At 41.5% G+C, this 18,998-nt stretch overlaps 1 protein-coding gene across 2 annotated transcripts in view; it reads right to left on the bottom strand.

The window, feature by feature from the left end:
• The window catches only part of SLC24A3 (solute carrier family 24 member 3), a 330,004-nt gene that overhangs the window by 128,136 nt on the left and 182,870 nt on the right, over positions 1–18,998 (bottom strand). For both annotated transcript variants that reach the window (XM_037896225.2, XM_037896224.2), the window contains exon 3: positions 9,251–9,327. In XM_037896225.2, the coding sequence (XP_037752153.1) occupies positions 9,251–9,327 (77 nt within the window). The remainder of the gene's footprint in view (positions 1–9,250; positions 9,328–18,998) is intronic.

The following is an 18,998-nucleotide window of genomic DNA, read 5'->3' as shown; positions in this document are numbered from 1 at the left end:
GTCCAGGGAAAGATCTAAAAGTAAACACAGCCAAAAATATAGTTGGGGAGGAGAGAGGGAAGAGAAAGAGAAGGGAATAATTCAAGGTAGCTTAGAGGTATTTGGTTATTTGCTTCCTAGCCGTTATTGATGCACCAACCTCAGAAAACTCAACTGTTGCGTAACCAAACTTCTTTGTTTTAGAAACAAAGCTGAGTCTTGGAAGACTATTTTTAGTTTCTGGTGCTTTCTGGTTCCAACTGGGTCAGGGATTCCAGGAGAATGGCCTCTCTCAATATTTCCACTTTTGGTGCCAAAATAAACCCGGACGTGTAAAAACATGTGGGGGGAATAAAAAGGAAACAAGTTTCTTAGAACTCATTTGTTTTGAGCCCTGAACAAAGGACAAAGGCTGATCTGAATTTATATTTTCTCTAAACCCGTTTGCCCATTCCTAACCACATGACCTCCACAGAAAAATATTTGCAAACTTATACAGTTTAAATAATGCAGGCATTGGAAACGTTCTATAATGAAACACTGAGGTTACAGTAATTGAAGATAGGACCTTCCTTTGTTTCATTCCAAATACTTACATAGCCATTTGAAGTCCACATAATGGAGCGAATAAAAAATAAGTCAACTCAATGTAGCAGTGACCTTGCTGTATCAGTGCATGATAAATAGCAATTCATGAACCAACAACTAGTCATAATGGTCTCCAATCAACTAAATAAAAATGTTCAGGAAGTATATATTATATATATATATATATATATATATAAAAACCCCAACAAGCTGAGACAATTACAGGTCATACAGATGAGGTGTGGACGGTCTCTCGTTTCATACAGAAGAAAAAAAGTAGACAATCTCTATAAATAATGGCCTAGATTTTTGGAACTGCTCACACTAAAGCAGGTGTGAAATTTGTGCCCACGCTTACCATGACTATAGTCAAAACTGACAAATTAGACATGTAACTGCCCTGTAAATGCACATACAATTGCTTACTTGTGCTCAAATCACTGTAAGTACACGCACACATTATATGTGGGCACAATTATGAAAATCCGTGCCTATACAGTCCTCCTTTTTACAGTATTTGAACTCTGAAGGAAAGCATTATTGACTACTGAACGCTAGCATCTTTGTATACACGTATCCACACTATACATATTGGGGGCCAGATCCATAGATGGTGTAAATCAGTGTAGCTCTATTGACTGCAAATGAATTATTTACACCAACTGAGGATGTGGCCAAATTATAGGAGTGGCTGATTGTACCATCTATTATTAAGGTTGCCTGATACTTCCCCTTGTAAGAGCTTATTTTAAGTTGCTTATAGCTTTGCCAAACCTTTTTAACCATGTGAGTTTACCTCTTCACCTCACAATGAAGAACATTTTGCCAGCAGCCTCTTATCGTTTAAACTGTGGTGTCTCCAGCTCAGACATCTCTGCTAATCACAACTGCACGCATCTGCAGTTTGCCACAGTAGAAAGAAGTGTGTATGTATGTGACACCCCTTCTTTGGGCATAGCAAAACCATCCAGGCAGGATTCCTGGATTTTTAAAGGTATTTGTGAAGAGTAATTTAATTCTTGCCCTTGGAATGAATCAAATTACAACAACTTATTTTATATTATTATTTCTTTGTGTTATTGATTGTTAGTTTTGTAATGCCAAGGGGAAAATGCCTCTGGATTCCCCTAGAAAGGCTGTATATTGCTCCTTCTAAAATACTCAGTAATTTGTAGTATTTACCCTGGGCTGCTTTGCAATTTTCAGCCAAGCCCTAAAAAAAGTCCAGCTGAAGCATAATTTACTGACACACAGTCACCAATAAGGATAAAGAGAGAGGAGGAGGGAAACACATTTTGATTAAAATTATTAACAAAAGAGTTAATAAATAAGTAAATCAACAAACATGAGGAAAAGGCTCTTTCTTCCGCTTATAAAACTCCACTTTGTGAAGTTCAAATTTCTCCACAGGTTTAGAGAACCTTAATAAAAATTTGATTCTATGGTTACAACCTTCTTTAAAAAGTGCATTGTTGTGCACACTCTCTGATTTGATCAGACATTTGGTAAGTGCATTGCTTTGCTGGAGGGGAAAAAAAGAAAACAAAACAGAATTACCGATTTAGCATCCTAGCCAGATGACAACTTCTTTCGACTGAGACAAAAGAGGCATCCTTATAAAAGCCCATTACTGTCTTCCATTTTTTTTAAGATCAGCTTTCACCATGACAATAGGTTAAAATAACAGTTACACCCATTTGAAGAACAGGTGATATATTTACCAGTGCTGATAGGAATCTTTCCACTGATTTCAGTGGGCTTCAGCTCTGGCCCACTAAAAGATGAGATCAGATCCTTAGGTGGTATAAACTGTCATATCTCCAAATGGTGCTATGACAGTTTACACCAGCAAAGGATCTGCCCTCATGTGTAAAAATGCTGTCTTTAGGAATTCTCTAAGTAAGTCTGGTTTCACAGCAAGCCCTGTGTAGGAAGTAAGCACACACCCCTCATGAGCCCACCTGGTCCCTTCACTTATACAATTCAGATCCACAGCACAGACCACCAACTCAGATGTACACTGTGGTCAGTATCATGCAACCTGCCACTGCCACTTTAAGTGATAACTAAACTTCAGAGCTTAAGCCAATCTTTAACTATTGGAGGTCAGGATGAGGCTGGGGTGGGGGGTAGATTAGCGCACATCTGCCTGCTGAGGGGTTCTTACATCTTCTTTGGAGGCATGTGGGGGTGGCCACTGACAGAGACAGGACATTTGATGAGTTGGAGCATGGTTCTGATGCACTCTGGCAGTTCCTATGTTCCTAACTAGACAGAGCTGCAGAAGTTTCAGTGATAGAGTCAGTTCAGATGCACAACTTTAATGTTGCTCAGAATCTTGTTTGGGTAAATGTCAGTCGTGCAAGGATTACGAATCCTTAAATGAGTAAAGACAGCTGGGAAAACCTCATTGAAACGGGTTGCCAGCTCATAACACAAGGAAGAGGAGAGCCCATCCCAAATTCTTGTCCAAGGTCTGCTATTGGGGTAGCAAATGAAGAAGTTCTACACAGGGAGTTCCCTGGTTTCCTCCAGATTTCAACAATCCTGCTTGCATGGGTTTGGAGTCTACACGTGACAGGTTGGGCTGTCGACATGCATGAAGTACAGAAAGTGACAAGAGAGCTGGTTGCTGAGAGTGGAACACAACTTCTTAAAGATGTTTTCAAGGACATTGGAAAGGGAGCTATATTGCAGCCCCGGACAATAATGGCTAATATTAAACTCTTCCTTTGCCATCATAAGCTGAAAGTAAACACAGTCTCCTCTTTGTATCTAGCAGTGCACAAGAAATCCACTGTCAGTTAACACTTCTTAGCAGAGTTGCCAAACACCAGTCAGCACACTGATGCGGGGCAAAAGTTAACTGCCACTGACCACCTTCTAGTCACTGCCTTTAGAGATAGTACTGTGGAAGGGTGACTACAAGTCTCGAATGTTAAAATCTTGTGGTCTGGGCTGAACATTTACACTAAAAGACAAAACAGAATACTCTGTTTTGACTGTTTATTATATGTTCCTTGTTATGTATAAACACATTCATTATGCAGAATAAAAGCAAAATATGACCTACGGCCTGCACGTATTGGCAACTAAGCATTAATCAACATATTATTAAAAATGTTAAAATATTAAACTGTTAAAACCATGCCTCGCTGATGAAAAGAGTGGTGTTTCGACATGGTGTGACGTGCATTCTTTTTGGGGGTTAATTTCTTCCACAATTTAACAATATCATTCCCCTCCACAAAATACTGATTTTTTAAAATAAATAAAACTATTACATGGAATGACAGTACCCCAGTAGAGTAAGACATCTGCTTCACCACTTTGCATGTGTCACTATAGAGAAAAAACCAAATAATCCCTTATTGGGATAGCAGATTCTTAAATATTGTTATATCAGAGTCAAGTATACCTGTTTTGAATATTTGCTATATTTGAATCTGATATAGTTGCTATACCTTGAATTTTAGGCCTGCAAGAAACAATGAACATAATTTGTTTTGATTTATGTTCAGTTGCATTTTATTTATTCAAAAATAATATACAAGGTTATAAAATATTAAGCTGTCCTAGGAGCAGAAAATATGAAGCCCAAATCATGGGTAGATTGGAAAAGAACCTGTCTCATGATTTATCCAGTCCCTTGTATCCAGAAAACTTTATGTGAGTTCAATGTAATTAATAAATCAAAAATATAGTTCTCTCTTCTTTTCTTTAAGCAGCCTGAGCAAATGTGTTCTGTTGCACAGAGATGGAAAATAATGATTTTACTATCTCACTGTTACAATGGGTTCAGTATGAAGCAATTTCTGGGGCTAGCTCGCTTTTTAAAATATCTTTTTTCTTTGATTAAGACCTTAGAAATGTGAATAGTATAGGAATTTATTGTGGAACATCACACATACACAGGTTCATATTTTGTCCTAGGGCGAAGTGAATGGCTTCCACTAAAGTCATTTCTACAGTTCAGGGGTTAATTTACAGTCAGCGATTAAAGAAGGTAATAAAAAAAGAAGGGTTGACAAAATACTCAGACAAAGCAAAGTTGCATATCAGTCAAGACACAGTAACTAAGGGCCAGTTTTACAAAGGTATTTAAGCACCTAAAGGTGCCTGGGTGCTTATGAAAATCCCACTAGGTGCCTACAGTGCTTAATTTGTGCCGGGGCTTGCTGGGGTGAAACCTGGCACCTCCAGTTGGCAGTTCACAGCCCTAGCACCTCTGGGCTCCTGGCCAGCAGCTGCTGCTCTCCGGTCGCCCAGTTCTGAAGCCAGCACCGCTGCCAGCAGAAGTACAGAAGTAAAGGTGGCACAGTATGGTATTGCAGCAAGAGAGATTTAGGTTAGATACTAGGAAAAGCTTTCTAACTGTCAGGGTATTTTAGCACTGGAACAAATTACCTAGGGAGGTTGTGGAATCTCGGTCACTGGAGGTCTTTAAGAGCAAGTTAGACAAACACCTGTCAGGGATGGTCTAGATCATATTTAGCCCTGCCTCAGCGCAGGGGACTGGCCCTAGACGATCCATTTCCCTCAGTTCTTAGTAGATCATGTACTGCGCACAGTGACAGAGTACAGGGATACTCGACAGCCTCACCTCATTCCACCTCACAAGATGTGCACACTCACTATGGGTGAAAGTTCCCAAAGTGCTCAGTTTCAGCCAAGTATGATCCCATTGAAGTCAGTGATAAAACCACAATGGACTTCAGTGGAGAAGAATTAGGACTGGGGGAGTTTGGAAAGCCCATCCTACATAGCTAGGGCACCAGCATGCATAGCACAGTCCACTGTGCCACCAAATAATGGTAAGGAGAATTAAAAACATCACTGCGAGTTAAGAGTCAGGCCTAAGATTCAAACCCAGAGTTTGGGTTCCACAGCCAATCCCTACCATGCAAGGCCGCACTGACTCCCAGCAAAGACATTGCACCGGTCTAGCCCTCGGTTACACCTGCTTACAGAGGTGTCGGCAGATCTCAAAGCATGTTACAAAAGCAAGCAGGATCAGCCTGATTTTACATTTGTCCCCAGTACAAAGAGTTGGTGCCATCTGTTGGAGAGCTATTGTTGCGTGAGAGTTAAGATGTAGGCCTCCTCAGACATCACGATTTTGTTTCCTGCTCTGGCACATGCTAAACTTCCCGAGAAGTGGGATTTTTTTGATCATCTATTTCTTTTCCTAGAATATTTGCACATGACCAAAATACCCTAAAAAAAAACCAGGCTTCTCAAAGAGTAGATACATTCAAACCGAATGCCTCAAATTAGACTCCTAAAGCCACATGTAGGCACATTAAAATAAATGGCTTGATGATCAGAAGGAATTAGCACTCAAAAATCATTATGGAATCAGCGGGAACAACTGGGTACTCAGCACCTTTGAAAATCTGATCACTTATTTAAGCACCTTTCTTTGGGCTGTAAAGTGTAAAAATTGTGATCTAAGCCACTAAATGAGCTCTTTCTCTAACCCTGGTTTAGGATACACACTCCAGAACATCCCATAATCAAATATTTTGCCACCGATCCTTGGAAATATTCAGCTTTCCAACACGGACGCTATACAACAAATTTATAATTGGAGTCACTTAGCTCCTAAAAAAATCATAACGCAGTGTTTGTGATAGGATGTGATACATTGTAATTTGAAAGGGAAAGGAAATCATGAATCACACATTTCTAACAGTGACTGTTCATTTAAGCCGACTAAAGATATAAAATGTTTTTAAATATTCATCAGAAGCAGGTATTTTCTTGGCTGTTTGAAAATGCCTCTCACCCATGAGAAGTAGGGACGATTTGGCACTTCTATATCAATTATAAAGACGTTAAAAGGAAAAGAATTGTCTTTCATCTACAGTACAGAAGTTAATAAGAGGCTCTGGAGGGAGAAGTGCACTTCCATTTCTTTGAGATTACAGAAGCTGTTGAGCATAAGGTCCTGTAAGCATAGAATAATGGATTGGCAGACCAGAATTTACGTCACACAATTCCAGTTTCAAAACACTCATTATTTTTACCCAGTTCCTGGAGTACAATAATTACTACTTTAGTATTTCAAAGCACCAATAAAAAAAGGCATTTAAGCACGTCTAATTTTAAGTACATGAGCAATTCCACTGACTACAATGGGACTATTCACTTGTTAAAACTAGGCACGTGCTTAAGTACTTTGTGAAATCTGGGCTTTCAATTGTGATTACAGGGGATCTCCAATGATAGCTGTGCTTCTGTGACAATTTTCAGATATCCCAGTCTTGCAAATTATGGCACATGCTCTTTCTTACTAAAAGTATTTGAGAGACAGTGTTGCCAACTTTCAAGATTGTATTCTGAGTCTGATAATATTAGGCATTTTTCTTAAAGCCCCAGCTCTTGGAGTCATGTGATTATACAAGACACTCAGCTTTCGTTTAAAAACAATTTCTAGCCCTCATGGTTGTGGGCAAGAGCTTGAAAACTAGAACCCAAAGGCTCCAAAACCAGAAGGCAAATAAAAAAAAATCCAAAATGTGTTGGTAAGGAATGGACTCACTTCTGGGGAGCACCTTCTTGTGGCCAGGTGTGGCACAGTAGCTTTCGCTCCATCTAGTGCCTCCTGCTGACAGCCACGCTGGTCCTCCAGTGGCTGTCTCTTCCTGTGACTCAGCCCTCCGGCCAGGAGATTTAGTCCACTCTTTTAGCCCAAGATCCTGTATCACACCTTTGGCCTTGACTCTGGGCACTGTGGGCCTCACTCCTTTTTCTCAGGGCTCTTTGTTGTCCCTGTCCCTTCCGCAGCCTCATGTCACCATACCAGTGGCTGGTTGGGGAAGTCGGGCCCTCCTGCTACACTGTGTTCCAGCCTAGGGACCCTAAACCCAGCAGCTTAGTCCAAGCTTAGTCTGCTTAGTCCAAGCCCTTGTGGCTGCTTCCTTGGGGCTCTTCCTGTGCAGCCTTTCTGAGGCCTACTCCCCACAACCACTCTGAGTCCTCCCTTCTCTCAGGCCCTTCTCCTGGATTCCCCTAGCAAACACCCAGCCTGATCTTACATCCCTCTCAATTAAATGCCTCTCAGGGCTCCTTCCCTGGGACTCCAGTTCTTGCCCTTTTGCCAGGGCTCCCCACTGAAGACGCTGTTCTATGTAACTCCTGGCCACTTGCCAGCCTCATCTACTGACGGGAGGATTCAGAGGTCGCTCTCCCTCTGGACTTCCTCCTCTCTAATCCCAGAGTGACTCCAGACTCTCTCCCTGCAGCCCTCTTCCGCGCTAAACTTCCTGCCTCTATAATCACTCCCCAGCTCCTCCTGAGCTGGGCTTCAGCTCTAATTAAGCCTGGTCCATTCTCTGGGTGCAACAAGATAACATAATTGGCCCCTGAGGCCCTCATTTCCTTTTCAGGGCATGTGTGGGGTAGACATGGCAGAATTTGGTTGTTTTTTTTAATAATAATTTTGATGGATAATATCTATGTTCATTTTAAGCATTTTAAGCATCTCATGCTTTTTCAGGCTTGACTCTGACTTTGCAATGCTTTCAGCAGTACTGGAGAGAAAATATTGTATTTATGATGCCTCAGAATGTGGGGCACTACATTTATTTGTTGTTATTTATAGATACTTCTATGGTGCTCATCTCTGAAGTACCCGAGTCCCTCAAAATACTACAAAAAATACATCAAATTCCTTCTAAAAGATAAAGTAATAGAGGCCTGGCAGTGACACTGCAATTAGTGAGGCATCGCCTGATGTAATGGCCACCACCATCTTGGGTGATACAACCTGGATTGAACCAGGGAACTTCAGAGCTGAAAGCATAAGCTGCTACTATTGCTTAAGTGCAGGCTTTCCAGGTGGGCCGGTAACAGATTTATATCCTCTGGGGATCTGGCACCGAGGGGGACCTGTACCACACACTTAACAGTTGCTTACAGACTTCCTCTGCTCAAAGGATGCTCATTCTGAGCACCTCAGGCCCACAGCAGTTTGAATCCTGGGCCAGGCCCTGCTCACATGATGTACCACACACAGGCCCAGATTCGGCGGCATATTGTGCTACCTGCTGCATAGGCATGGTCCCTGCCATGCAAAGCTAAGAGATTTAACATGTGTGATCAGATTTCCTCCAGCTTGCCTGGCATTTCAGCCTTACAATTGTACCTTCCCTTGAAACCACTTCTACTTGTTTGTGTCTCATGGAAGACTGTAACCCGTTAACTGATTTTTCATTTTAAAAAAGTCAAAAAGATGGCAAGTGGGCAGAGAACATTAAAGGCAGATCCTATGCCAAAAAGCAGCCTGTAAAAGTGGGATCCTGAAGCTGTATAGTTCTTGTCTCCCAAGGATTTCCACATAAAATGTTTAACTTTAAGCACGTGAATAGTCCCATTGATTTTAAATGAGATTATTCTTGTGCAAATTTAAGCATGTGCTTTCATGCTGGATCAGGGCCTTTAAAAGCATAATAACATATATAAAGGAAAAGATGCAATATTAAAGAATCAAAATTATTTGTAACTCGCCATTCTGAAACGAGGTTGTGAATGGCTCTTGGGAATTCTATGCATATGCATGTATCCACGGGAAGAAACCGCAACAACAGAAAACCAGATGAATAAGAAATTACATCAGCTTGTCTGATAATATTTTACTTCCAGTTTAAAAAAAAAGTGCAAATGAAGTCAAAACACTTACACAGAGGACATGCAGGACTACAGCTCCATGTTTTCTGTCCTCATTAGTAAAGATGTCGCTGGGGAATTCATGGAGAGCTGGGAAAGGAGAAAAAAGAAACACTTAATCAAGGTATTGGAAAGATGCAATATATGGTAAAGTAAGGTAATAAAAACAGCTGAGTCCTTCTGTAGGTTGATAATCTTGCAACAGACATGAATATGGGATCCCATGCCATGGGTTTTTGCTACTGCTTTATGATATGTGTGTTTGCTTAATCTGTCCTCTGGCCATTTATAGAAATGTGTATATTTACTGTGTAATTCAGAGCCATAGCAACCATAACATTATATCTCACGAAGATGCCTCAGAGATACTGAACAAATTCTAAGCACAGCATCATACTCCATAAAATGTTAAATAGGAAAATGTTCTATTGTGGATTAAGCAGATGTGCAGTAATACCGATCACAAAGCATTTTTTACACAACATTTTGTATTTGAAAAGGGAAAACCCTCAGAATGGGAGGAGGAGAAGAATGGCAGGTGCTAGAAATGTTTAAAGTCAAAATGATTTATTGCCATGGGCTTCTCAGCATAATACACTCCTGGAATAAACACATCATGATTAGGAATAGCTGGGTCTTGTCTCAGAGTCAGACCTCTCCTGCCACCATTTTGGTCTGGATAGGGGAATAAACAGAATACAAAGCTGTATGCAGACAAGGCATTAACGATGTGATTGGGGTGTGGATACGTGATCCCCAGTGAAATAAATGTAGACGGTATTCTGCGCCCTCAGAAAACACCATCCATCCGATCTGAACACAGGATCGGCGACAACAATTCAAACCAAGCATGAAGCAATCATTTCCAAAGTGGACACTCACAGCTCCCATAGAGGCAGTTTCCACTCCACGAGTGACAGAAACCGTCACCTGTGCATTCTGCTGGGTGGGGGAGATGTCACAACTCCAATGGTAGGAGAGCACTTACAGCACTATAAACTATAGCATCATCCCATGGGGCGTCCTGATGAACAGAAGGCTGCTTGGCCCCATCTTCCTCTGGAGCAATAAAAGATCTGCACATGTACCTGCCTATATACTTTCGAACTAGTTCTTCTGGCAGAAAGGACATTTTCCTGAGGTCATGTTTGTTTTTCATATCTAGCAATTGTACTTAGTTCACTCAGTGTACTTAGCCCCTTGGAGCTGGGGGCCTAAATACCTTTGTGGATCTGGGCCAAAGTGCCTCGCCCAAGCTCGCATAGGTCTCTCCTCTGGTTGAACCAAAGTGATGCATGATGGGACTCACATAACCATGAGGTATCATGGGAAAAGCGGTATGGCCCAGTGAGAAGAATGTGGCATGAGGTACTTGAACTACAATTCCCACTAATAGACTTGGCAGAATTTGGTTGTTTTTTTTACTAATAATTTCAATGGATAATACTGATGTTTATTTTAAGGATTTTTTTATTTTTTTATCAATGTAAATGTTCACAGTTGAGCAAAATTATAGGTTTTAAGCGTTTTTTTAGAATTATAGTGATTTGAATTTTCACAGTTGTGCGAAATTGGGGACAGTGGGTCAGAATTATTTAATGACAGTTGACGTTGAGATTCAAAAAGTTAAAGCTTTATAAACCATTAAAACACAAATTGTCAACATCATGTCACAATAATAAAAGTAAGTACCTTTAAATCAACAAATCATACCTGTTTTCACTATTCATTCACTAGTCCATTTGTAATAAGCCTAAATCACTGGATTTTGACTCTAGTAAGTTCTCAAGCAGAACTTTTCTTACCTTGTCTATCGTTAAATTTCAGTCATCATTGATGGAAATATTTTGTGGGATTGTGTATATATGATGAAATTGACATTTGCCAAATTTACCAATAAAAATCAGATCCTTTCAACTCCACCATGAGACACCATGGCAGTTCTGGGGGATAAAGATTATTGTGGAACCAAGTTGAAACAAAATGCTTCAACATTTCCAGGCCAACATTTTTCAGAAGTTTCTGTTCCATGAAAAATTTTGACTTTTCATCCTGATTCAGAGTGAAAATAAATGTCAAAATATTGACCTTTTCCATGGGAGAAAAATTCTGATTTTTGACTATCTCTAGATAAATGGAGGATGATCTAAAATGTGTCGGATGGTGTAATTTACATGTTGAGAAGGCACGAAAAAGGTCACTGTAGACACCCTTCATCTCACCTCTGAACTTTGCCCTGAATTTATTATTCGTGGATCAGAACCAAATTCCTTTTTACCTAAAACATTTCTTCATGTCCCCAGGGTGAGCGAGACTCTTGCTGTATGACACTAGCTCTACAAGGAACTTTGTTAGTTCTCAGAGCAAACTATGCTGAAAAATAGCAAAGAACGCTGAATGAAGGATCACAACGCACCAGGATCCTTCTAGAGCAGTGGTTCCCAAACTTTAACAACCTGTGAACCTCTTTCACTAAAATGTCAAGTCTCGTGAACCCCGTCCTAAAAATGAATATTTCCAGGGATTTTCTCCTTTACCTGAGTATAAATTATAAAAACAATGATCTTGGAAATATAAAATTTGTTTTTATGACATGCTTATTATACACTATTTATTATTAATTATTATTTATCATTACAGTGTTTTTATTACATTATGAAAACGGCAACACTCTTCCAAGATCTCACTTTCGTAGCTTGTATCACTTTGAATAAGCCTGTTATAAGACAAGGCTCCTATGTGTTTCATCAAGGAGCATCAGATGTGAGACAGCATGAAGGTATTTAAGAAGCCAACTCAAAGAGTTCCTCCTAACCAAGCATTCAGGTCTTGAGCAGTCCAGGCAAACAACCCATGTTACAACAAAGCTTAAACTTATTCTTCATAATAATTTTAAAAACAATACTAGCTGCCTATTTAATTTTAAAAACAGCAAAAAATATCCACCTCCCTTTCCATTTCGTAAAAGGAGTCTTGAAGTTTAAATCTCCTCACTGTGATAGATATGCTTGTTTGATCTGCTTAGCTCTTGGAAGTCCAGGGCTCCGGGCTGCTGGCCCCATGCTGCCCAGGGTCCCTAGGGACAGCTCCGTCCGCCATTAGGGAATTTTTCCCCGAGAACCCCCTGTAGCATTTCACAAACCCCAGTTTGGGAACCACTGCTTTAGAACTTGAGGTAAAGAGCAGAGGCTCTCTAGCTGGAGGACAGTAACAGACTCATACCCTCTGTCAATCAGGCACAGAGGGAGGCCTGTAACACACACACACTTATTGTCACTACAACTTCACCCCCCATGGCCATAATATGAAACACAGAGCTGGAGAATAGCAGCCTGGAGGTTGTATGGTGCCAACACTACATTATTCATCAAGTAAGTATGTCACATGTGCTGGTGACTGCTATGCTACTCCTCAGGAAACGGGCAAATGCACTTAACACTAACTGACACTTGGAAGTATTATGAGGAGTAAATATTATTATTTCTTTCATTTTTGTAATCACCAGTAATACCTAGCTCTTATACAGCACTTTTTATCCATAGAGCTCAAAGTGCTTTACAAAGGAGAGCAGTATCATTATCCCCATTTTACAGATGGGGAAACTGAGGCACAAAGAGGTAAATGCCTTGACCAAGGTCAGCCAGCAGGCCAGTGGCAGAGCTGTGAATAGAACCCAGGTCTCCCGAGCCCCAGTCCAGTGCTCTGTTCACTTGGACACACTTCCTAAAGAGCTAACCATTGAAAGCAAATCACATTTGAACATGCGTGCCCTCTTTTTAATGGCTAAGACGCCACCAGCTGCTCATATCTTCACTTCAGTAGCATTCCAGTGCATAAATAAACTGCTGGAAATAAGTCCTGTTTCAGGTTGCTACATCCAGGGCCAATATTACTGGTAAGAGTTCCAGATCCTTTTCTTACTGTTCCTAATCAAAGCTTGCATACTAGTTTGTGTGGGGTTGGTGTGTCTTTCAAAACCAAGCCCCATTTGCAGAGTCCCTTAAACACACTCTGCAGAGATAACAGCTGCTCTATATTTAGATGTATTTGCCTGTATGAGAGAAGATTCCACTGGAAGTTCTGTATTCATTTCAAATAATTGCCTTTGAGTCTGCTGCCGGGGAAAAGCTAAGTTATTATTGCTCTGAATGAAGAATATAAATGTTTACTCTGCAGTAATGCTGTAGGACTCTGGCAAACTCCATGGCCTAATTAGCTTAGAAGAGAGCATCTGTTGGTAGAAGTGAACCATGAAGAAACTTCATACAGAGACATAATTATTTCAAATAGTATGACGGAAAGAAAAACCAAATCAGATGCATTTTAACTCAGTGCAACAGTCCATCACGAGAAAACACAGGTCCAGTTTCTGATTTCAGTTACTGTTGATGTAAACCTAGAGTAACTTCATTGAAAACAGAGGGTTTACAGCAACGTAACTGAGATCAGAATTTGGCCCCTCATCTCTTTGCTCGGTCAGACTGCTTTGGGTTGTGGATTCTTTAGGAATCTGTATCTTTAATATTGAAACTGAAAATAAATAGATTAAAATCTGTTCAATATTAATGCGTTTTGGCCAGTCAGATGCTTGTGTTGCGGGCACTAACGACACCAATTGGAACACAATTGAAAGAGGGTTAGATTGTCTTGTAGCTACCTCGGTCACAAACATGCAGCCAATGGAGTGGAGCCACTGCTTCCTCACCTACATCCATGTTGCACCTGCTTTCGCTTCCCTCCTTCTTTACAGCAGGAGGGGAGGATCAGGCCCAGCATACTGAATGTACATATATCAATGGTTTGCAGTTCGCCTCTACCATCCCCGGATGCAAGTCCAGACTTTATTACAGTATAATACAGACTTACTGATTCTCTCCAATAACATAACAAGTGTCATGGAAAATTATCGACTAAGTAGAGTGCAAACAAGACAAAACCAAACCCACACCTCTCACTTGCTTTGATCATTCGATTTGCTCTTGGCAAATAAGGTATTTTGCAAGATTAGCCAATGTATTTCCAAGGTGAGCAGACAATTACTACCACCATCTAGAGATGGATAATGTGATGATTAGTATTGCAAATGTGGTTTTGTTAGTCAAATAAAGGCAAATTACTTTCATTTAATGAAATGCTGTGTTAACGCTACATGTGTTAATTGGATTAAAAAGCATTTAAAGATTGTCAGCCAGTTAGGTTGCCGGAATAGCTTTGAGTTATACGCTGAAAAGCAGTTGTAGAAATGGCCTTCCAAATGTGTCTGTAGCGGGGCAGTCACCCCGCTCCGGCTCAGAAGGAGTTAAAAGCCAGCCCGTGGAGAAGGCCGGGGCTGAGAGAAAGGCACAGGCCGAGTGGGGAAACAGCCAGAGCTGGGGCCACGCCCCAATCAGGCCACAGCTGGCCCTATATAAGCGCTGTGAGCCAGGTGCTCAGGCAGAGTCTCTCTCTAGCTTCTGAGAGAGAAGGACCTGGCTGCCTGGGAGCTGAGCAGGGTACCTAGAGTGGAGTAGGGCTGGGGGAAGGCCTGGGGAGCTCCAGCCTGGAAAACCCCCAGCCTGCAGGCCTCGCGAAAAGCCAGAACAGGCACTGGGGTTGCAGAGGTGCAGCTTGGGGTTAGGCAGAGGCAGCTGGTCCAACCTCCTTGCCAATGATGAATGGCCATTACACTGCAGTCTGCCCCAGTGAGCAGGGGTTAGATGATGACTAGCAGTAGCCACTGAGGCAAGGTGGGTTTAGAGGGTTGGGGGTTCCCCTGGGAGGGGAGACCCAGAGCGAGGGGGTACTGCTGGGGGCAGAATCCCAAGGTAAAGGGCACCGGGGTCCAAGAGGGACACGGGACCAGTGACCGGTAAGACACTGGCCTGCAGAAGGCGCTCCATGTGCTGGAGAGCTAATTCCCTGGATGACCAGCAGGAGGCGCCGCACCGGTGAGTCATCGCTTTGCTACAGTGTCGTATTGCTCAATAACTCCCGATTGAGTTTGCTCAGCTAACAAATAAAAAGCTGTCATTTTTGCTAACCAGCAGCCCTACACCTTCAACCAGGAGTCCAAAAATCAAGCTATGTTCTTCTTGGCTTTTACATCTTTATCCTTAATAAAGTTCTACAGCTGGAATTTAATTAACAATTATGTAGATGATTACATAAAAAAAAAATCCAGCTCACTCTCCCATAGCTGGATTACCTCTGCCGTGTAAGAGGAGTAAAAAGCTACATCTTAATGTGACTAATGTAAGCAGCGAGGACTAAACACACACAGGGAGCAGAGCTGTCAGGTGAAAAACTGCCTTTTTCACATAGTCACTTTTCTGACCAAAACAGCAGGTTAGCATTGCTAAGAACACATTTCAGAGAGTGTAAAAATGAAATGTTATAATGTGTCATAAGCCAGAAGCTGGGAATGGGCAAAAGGGGATGGATCGTTTGATGACGACCTCTTCTGTTCATTCCCTCTGAAGCACCTGGCACTGGCCACTGTCGGAAGACAGGATACTGCATCAGACCAATGGTTCATCTAGCCCAGTATGGCCATTCTTATAAGTCCTGCCAAAGTTGTCATCAAACTAGGTGTGAGCCAGTAAAAAAGTACAGAGGAGATCTTAATATTAGTCTTTCCATGAAAGAGGTAGTGCCAGCAGTAGCAGAGAGGGTATGTCTTCGCTGCAATCAGAGGTGTGACTGCAGCATGCATAGACATCCCTGAGCTAGTTTTGATCGAGCTAGCTTGCATAACAATAGCCGTGACACCACAGCTGCAGAGGTGGCGGTACAGGATGGCCGCTCAGGTATATTATACACCCCAGGACCATGCTGCCCTGCCCTGAGTCCTCTATGGGCTTGTCTTCACTGCTGGAGTTTAAAGCACCACTTACCTGGAGCTAAAGATTTGTGTGTGTGGCTGTGAGTTGGGCCGTGGCAAAACTCAAGTTATAGCATAAGCTACCCTGCAAATAAGACGAGCCTAGGGTGATGTTTTGCAGTGTGATCGCTCTGCTCTCACTGGAGCTAGGCTAGCTGGAGTGGAATACCTCGTGCGTACTAACTGTTGCAATGAAGACAAGCCCATAGTGTAGGAAAAGAGATTCTAAGACAAATAAATCGTATCGGTAGTCCAACCCTGTGAAACAGGAGAGTCTTTCTGTCACACCAGCCACCAGGTGAATGAAAGCAGGGAAGCAGCTAGCAAACATGGACTGTTCGTTGCCTCATGCTACAATATACCCATAATTGCCAAAGACAGGCCCATGAGCGCACACAGTCTGAAGGGTAACCTAGATCTGGTGCAATTACATAGTTATTCAACAGGACCTTACTAAAAGCAATCTGCGGCAAAGGCAAACATCATGCCAGTTATCACCCACTGTCTCCAGCAATCAGAGGACAAAGAGCACTTGGTTGTACACTTCGTCTACATCCACTCTGTGGGCCACAAATGAAGCCATGTGAATGCCTCAAATGGCAGAATTTGGCCTTTATGTGGACTGATGTCTGGGACCCTTAGGTATATGACGCAATGGGTATTTTATTATTATGATTTTATTTTGCAGTAGCACCCAGATGCCGCAATCAAGATCTCCCCTCCCTCCCCCATTGTGCTCAGCACTGTACAAATACATACTAAGACACACTGCCTGCTTCAAAGAATTTACTGTCTAAGAATCTATTTAAACAGATTCCAGCACTAATACTAGAGTTTAAAAAAAAAACACCACGGAAGGCAAAGATAAAGGGCAATGAAGTGAAAACTATCTTATACGATTCAATTTTCCTCAGCTACGGCGCTGTTATGTGAAAGGCAAACGTTCACATCACATCTTCCTTCCAAGAGATTTTCACAATCAATCACAACTACTAGGGACTGCAAAGGAAACATGACAGGTATGGTTTTATGAATGTACATAATGATTCACTAACACACAAGTATCTACTCACCCCACTTGCACGCACACAGAGGCATAAAAGAATTTAGCATGACAGTTTTTGACACATGGAGATGATAAAACTTCAGGCTCCTATCCAGCGTCTGTACTCATTCAAGGAGACTGACTAAGGTAAAGGCAGGTAGGAAAAAAAATACAGCATAAAAATAGAGCAAGCTGCAAGCAACTGGAAAGGGATGGAGAATCCCAGCCCTCACTCCTTCTGTGCATAACAGAAACATTTAATCCTATTCAAATTCAGACCTCCCACCACTCTAGCACAATGTCTCTCTACCCAAGGTTTTTCTAAGATGTCTCTCACTAGGTTCTCAAGACATAATCCGAAGGCAAGCGCTTTGAACGGTTTGTACCTGAATTCATGGAGTTACAAAAGATTTCAAATTTTCATAAGCTATCTACTGCATTTTTTGTTAGAGGATGTTGGCGGGGATGAATCAGGTGCAGAGGAACACAGATACGAGCAGTGCCTTACAAAAAAGGAGCTCTTTTCCCTGAAGAAATGGAGGAAGCTACCTGGAAGCTACTCGGACAACAGCTGCCATGTTTGAACTGCATGGGCGTTTAGTTTGTTTATTATAGTATCTTCAGATTGTGCAGCTTCATGGAGAGAAGGTGGTCAGATTGTGCAGCTTCATGGAGAGAAGGTGGTCAGGTGCCAGTCTTTTATTTTGACTGTACCAGAAAAACCTGTAAATAAACCTGAAACCACAGAATAAATGATTCCTGCTGAGTTTCTGTCCAGTTGTACAGATTCTGGCCTTCAATGTCTGCAGGACGCTTGGCTTACAAACTCTGCAGGAGAATAAGATTTCCATACAGGATCAGTTTTTCCATGAAGATTTTCTATGTAGATATTAGGTACAGTATTAGTCAGCAGTATTACTACTATTGTTCCTATGTTTGAAAAGTTACTATTGCCCATGTATGAATTTCAGCTTTGAAATGTTTACAATTCACTTTTGTTTTGAAGGTGCGAATAATGAAAGGGTGATGTCCTCAGAGAGGACTGGCTGCTTGAACGGTTCAAATTTTAAAGTGCACTCTGTTGTAAGCAACATTTTATTAGCAATTAAAAAAAAGTAAACATAGGAGCTATTAGATAGTAGAAGTGGTAGAATCTGAATTAGCCAGATGACATTTTATGGACTAACTTGTTAAGGACAAATAATCAAGGGCCAGATCCTCAGCTGGTCTAAATGAAATCGGAATGATGTTGTTTTACATTCGCTATTTAATTAGTAGCTGCTACAGAGCAGCAGTAGAGACAATGGATATCATTTTAATCTCAAACATGGTGGTTATCACGTTATAACATCAGCTATTGATTTTATAAGACGCACATTGATATCCACTAACATATAAGAGATCAGGACTAATTCTGCGGCTGTTAATTTTAATCAAAATGTTCAAAAGGACACGTAGGAGCAGATTTTTATCCTTGCTTGGTAAGGAGCTGTTATATTTCAGTCAAAATAAAATGGGTAGCTGGAATGAATTTTTGCCATTTTTAAAATCAGCATGTCGTTTATTAAATCAGAATCCTGCTTATCTTCTCCAAAGCTTTAACTGCCTTACAAAATCATCTGCATTACAAGTGAAAATCCTTTGAACGGAAAAGTATTACAGAATCTCCTCTTTGTTCAGAGTAGCAGAGAGCGCTACCTCATAGCGGTTAGCACACTGCTATGGAGAACAGATGCACAAAGAACATGACACTTCATCAGTCACTTGAACGTTACCAAAAATATTCGCTCTCACCAACCTGGAAACCTCTCTTCTCCCTCCACCCTTCCCCCCATTTATTTGATGGTTCCCCTCCAA

The sequence above is a fragment of the Chelonia mydas genome, chromosome 3, assembly GCF_015237465.2.
Source record: "Chelonia mydas isolate rCheMyd1 chromosome 3, rCheMyd1.pri.v2, whole genome shotgun sequence".
NCBI classification, from domain to species: Eukaryota; Metazoa; Chordata; order Testudines; family Cheloniidae; genus Chelonia; species Chelonia mydas.
This window is presented reverse-complemented; position numbering and strand designations above follow the sequence as displayed.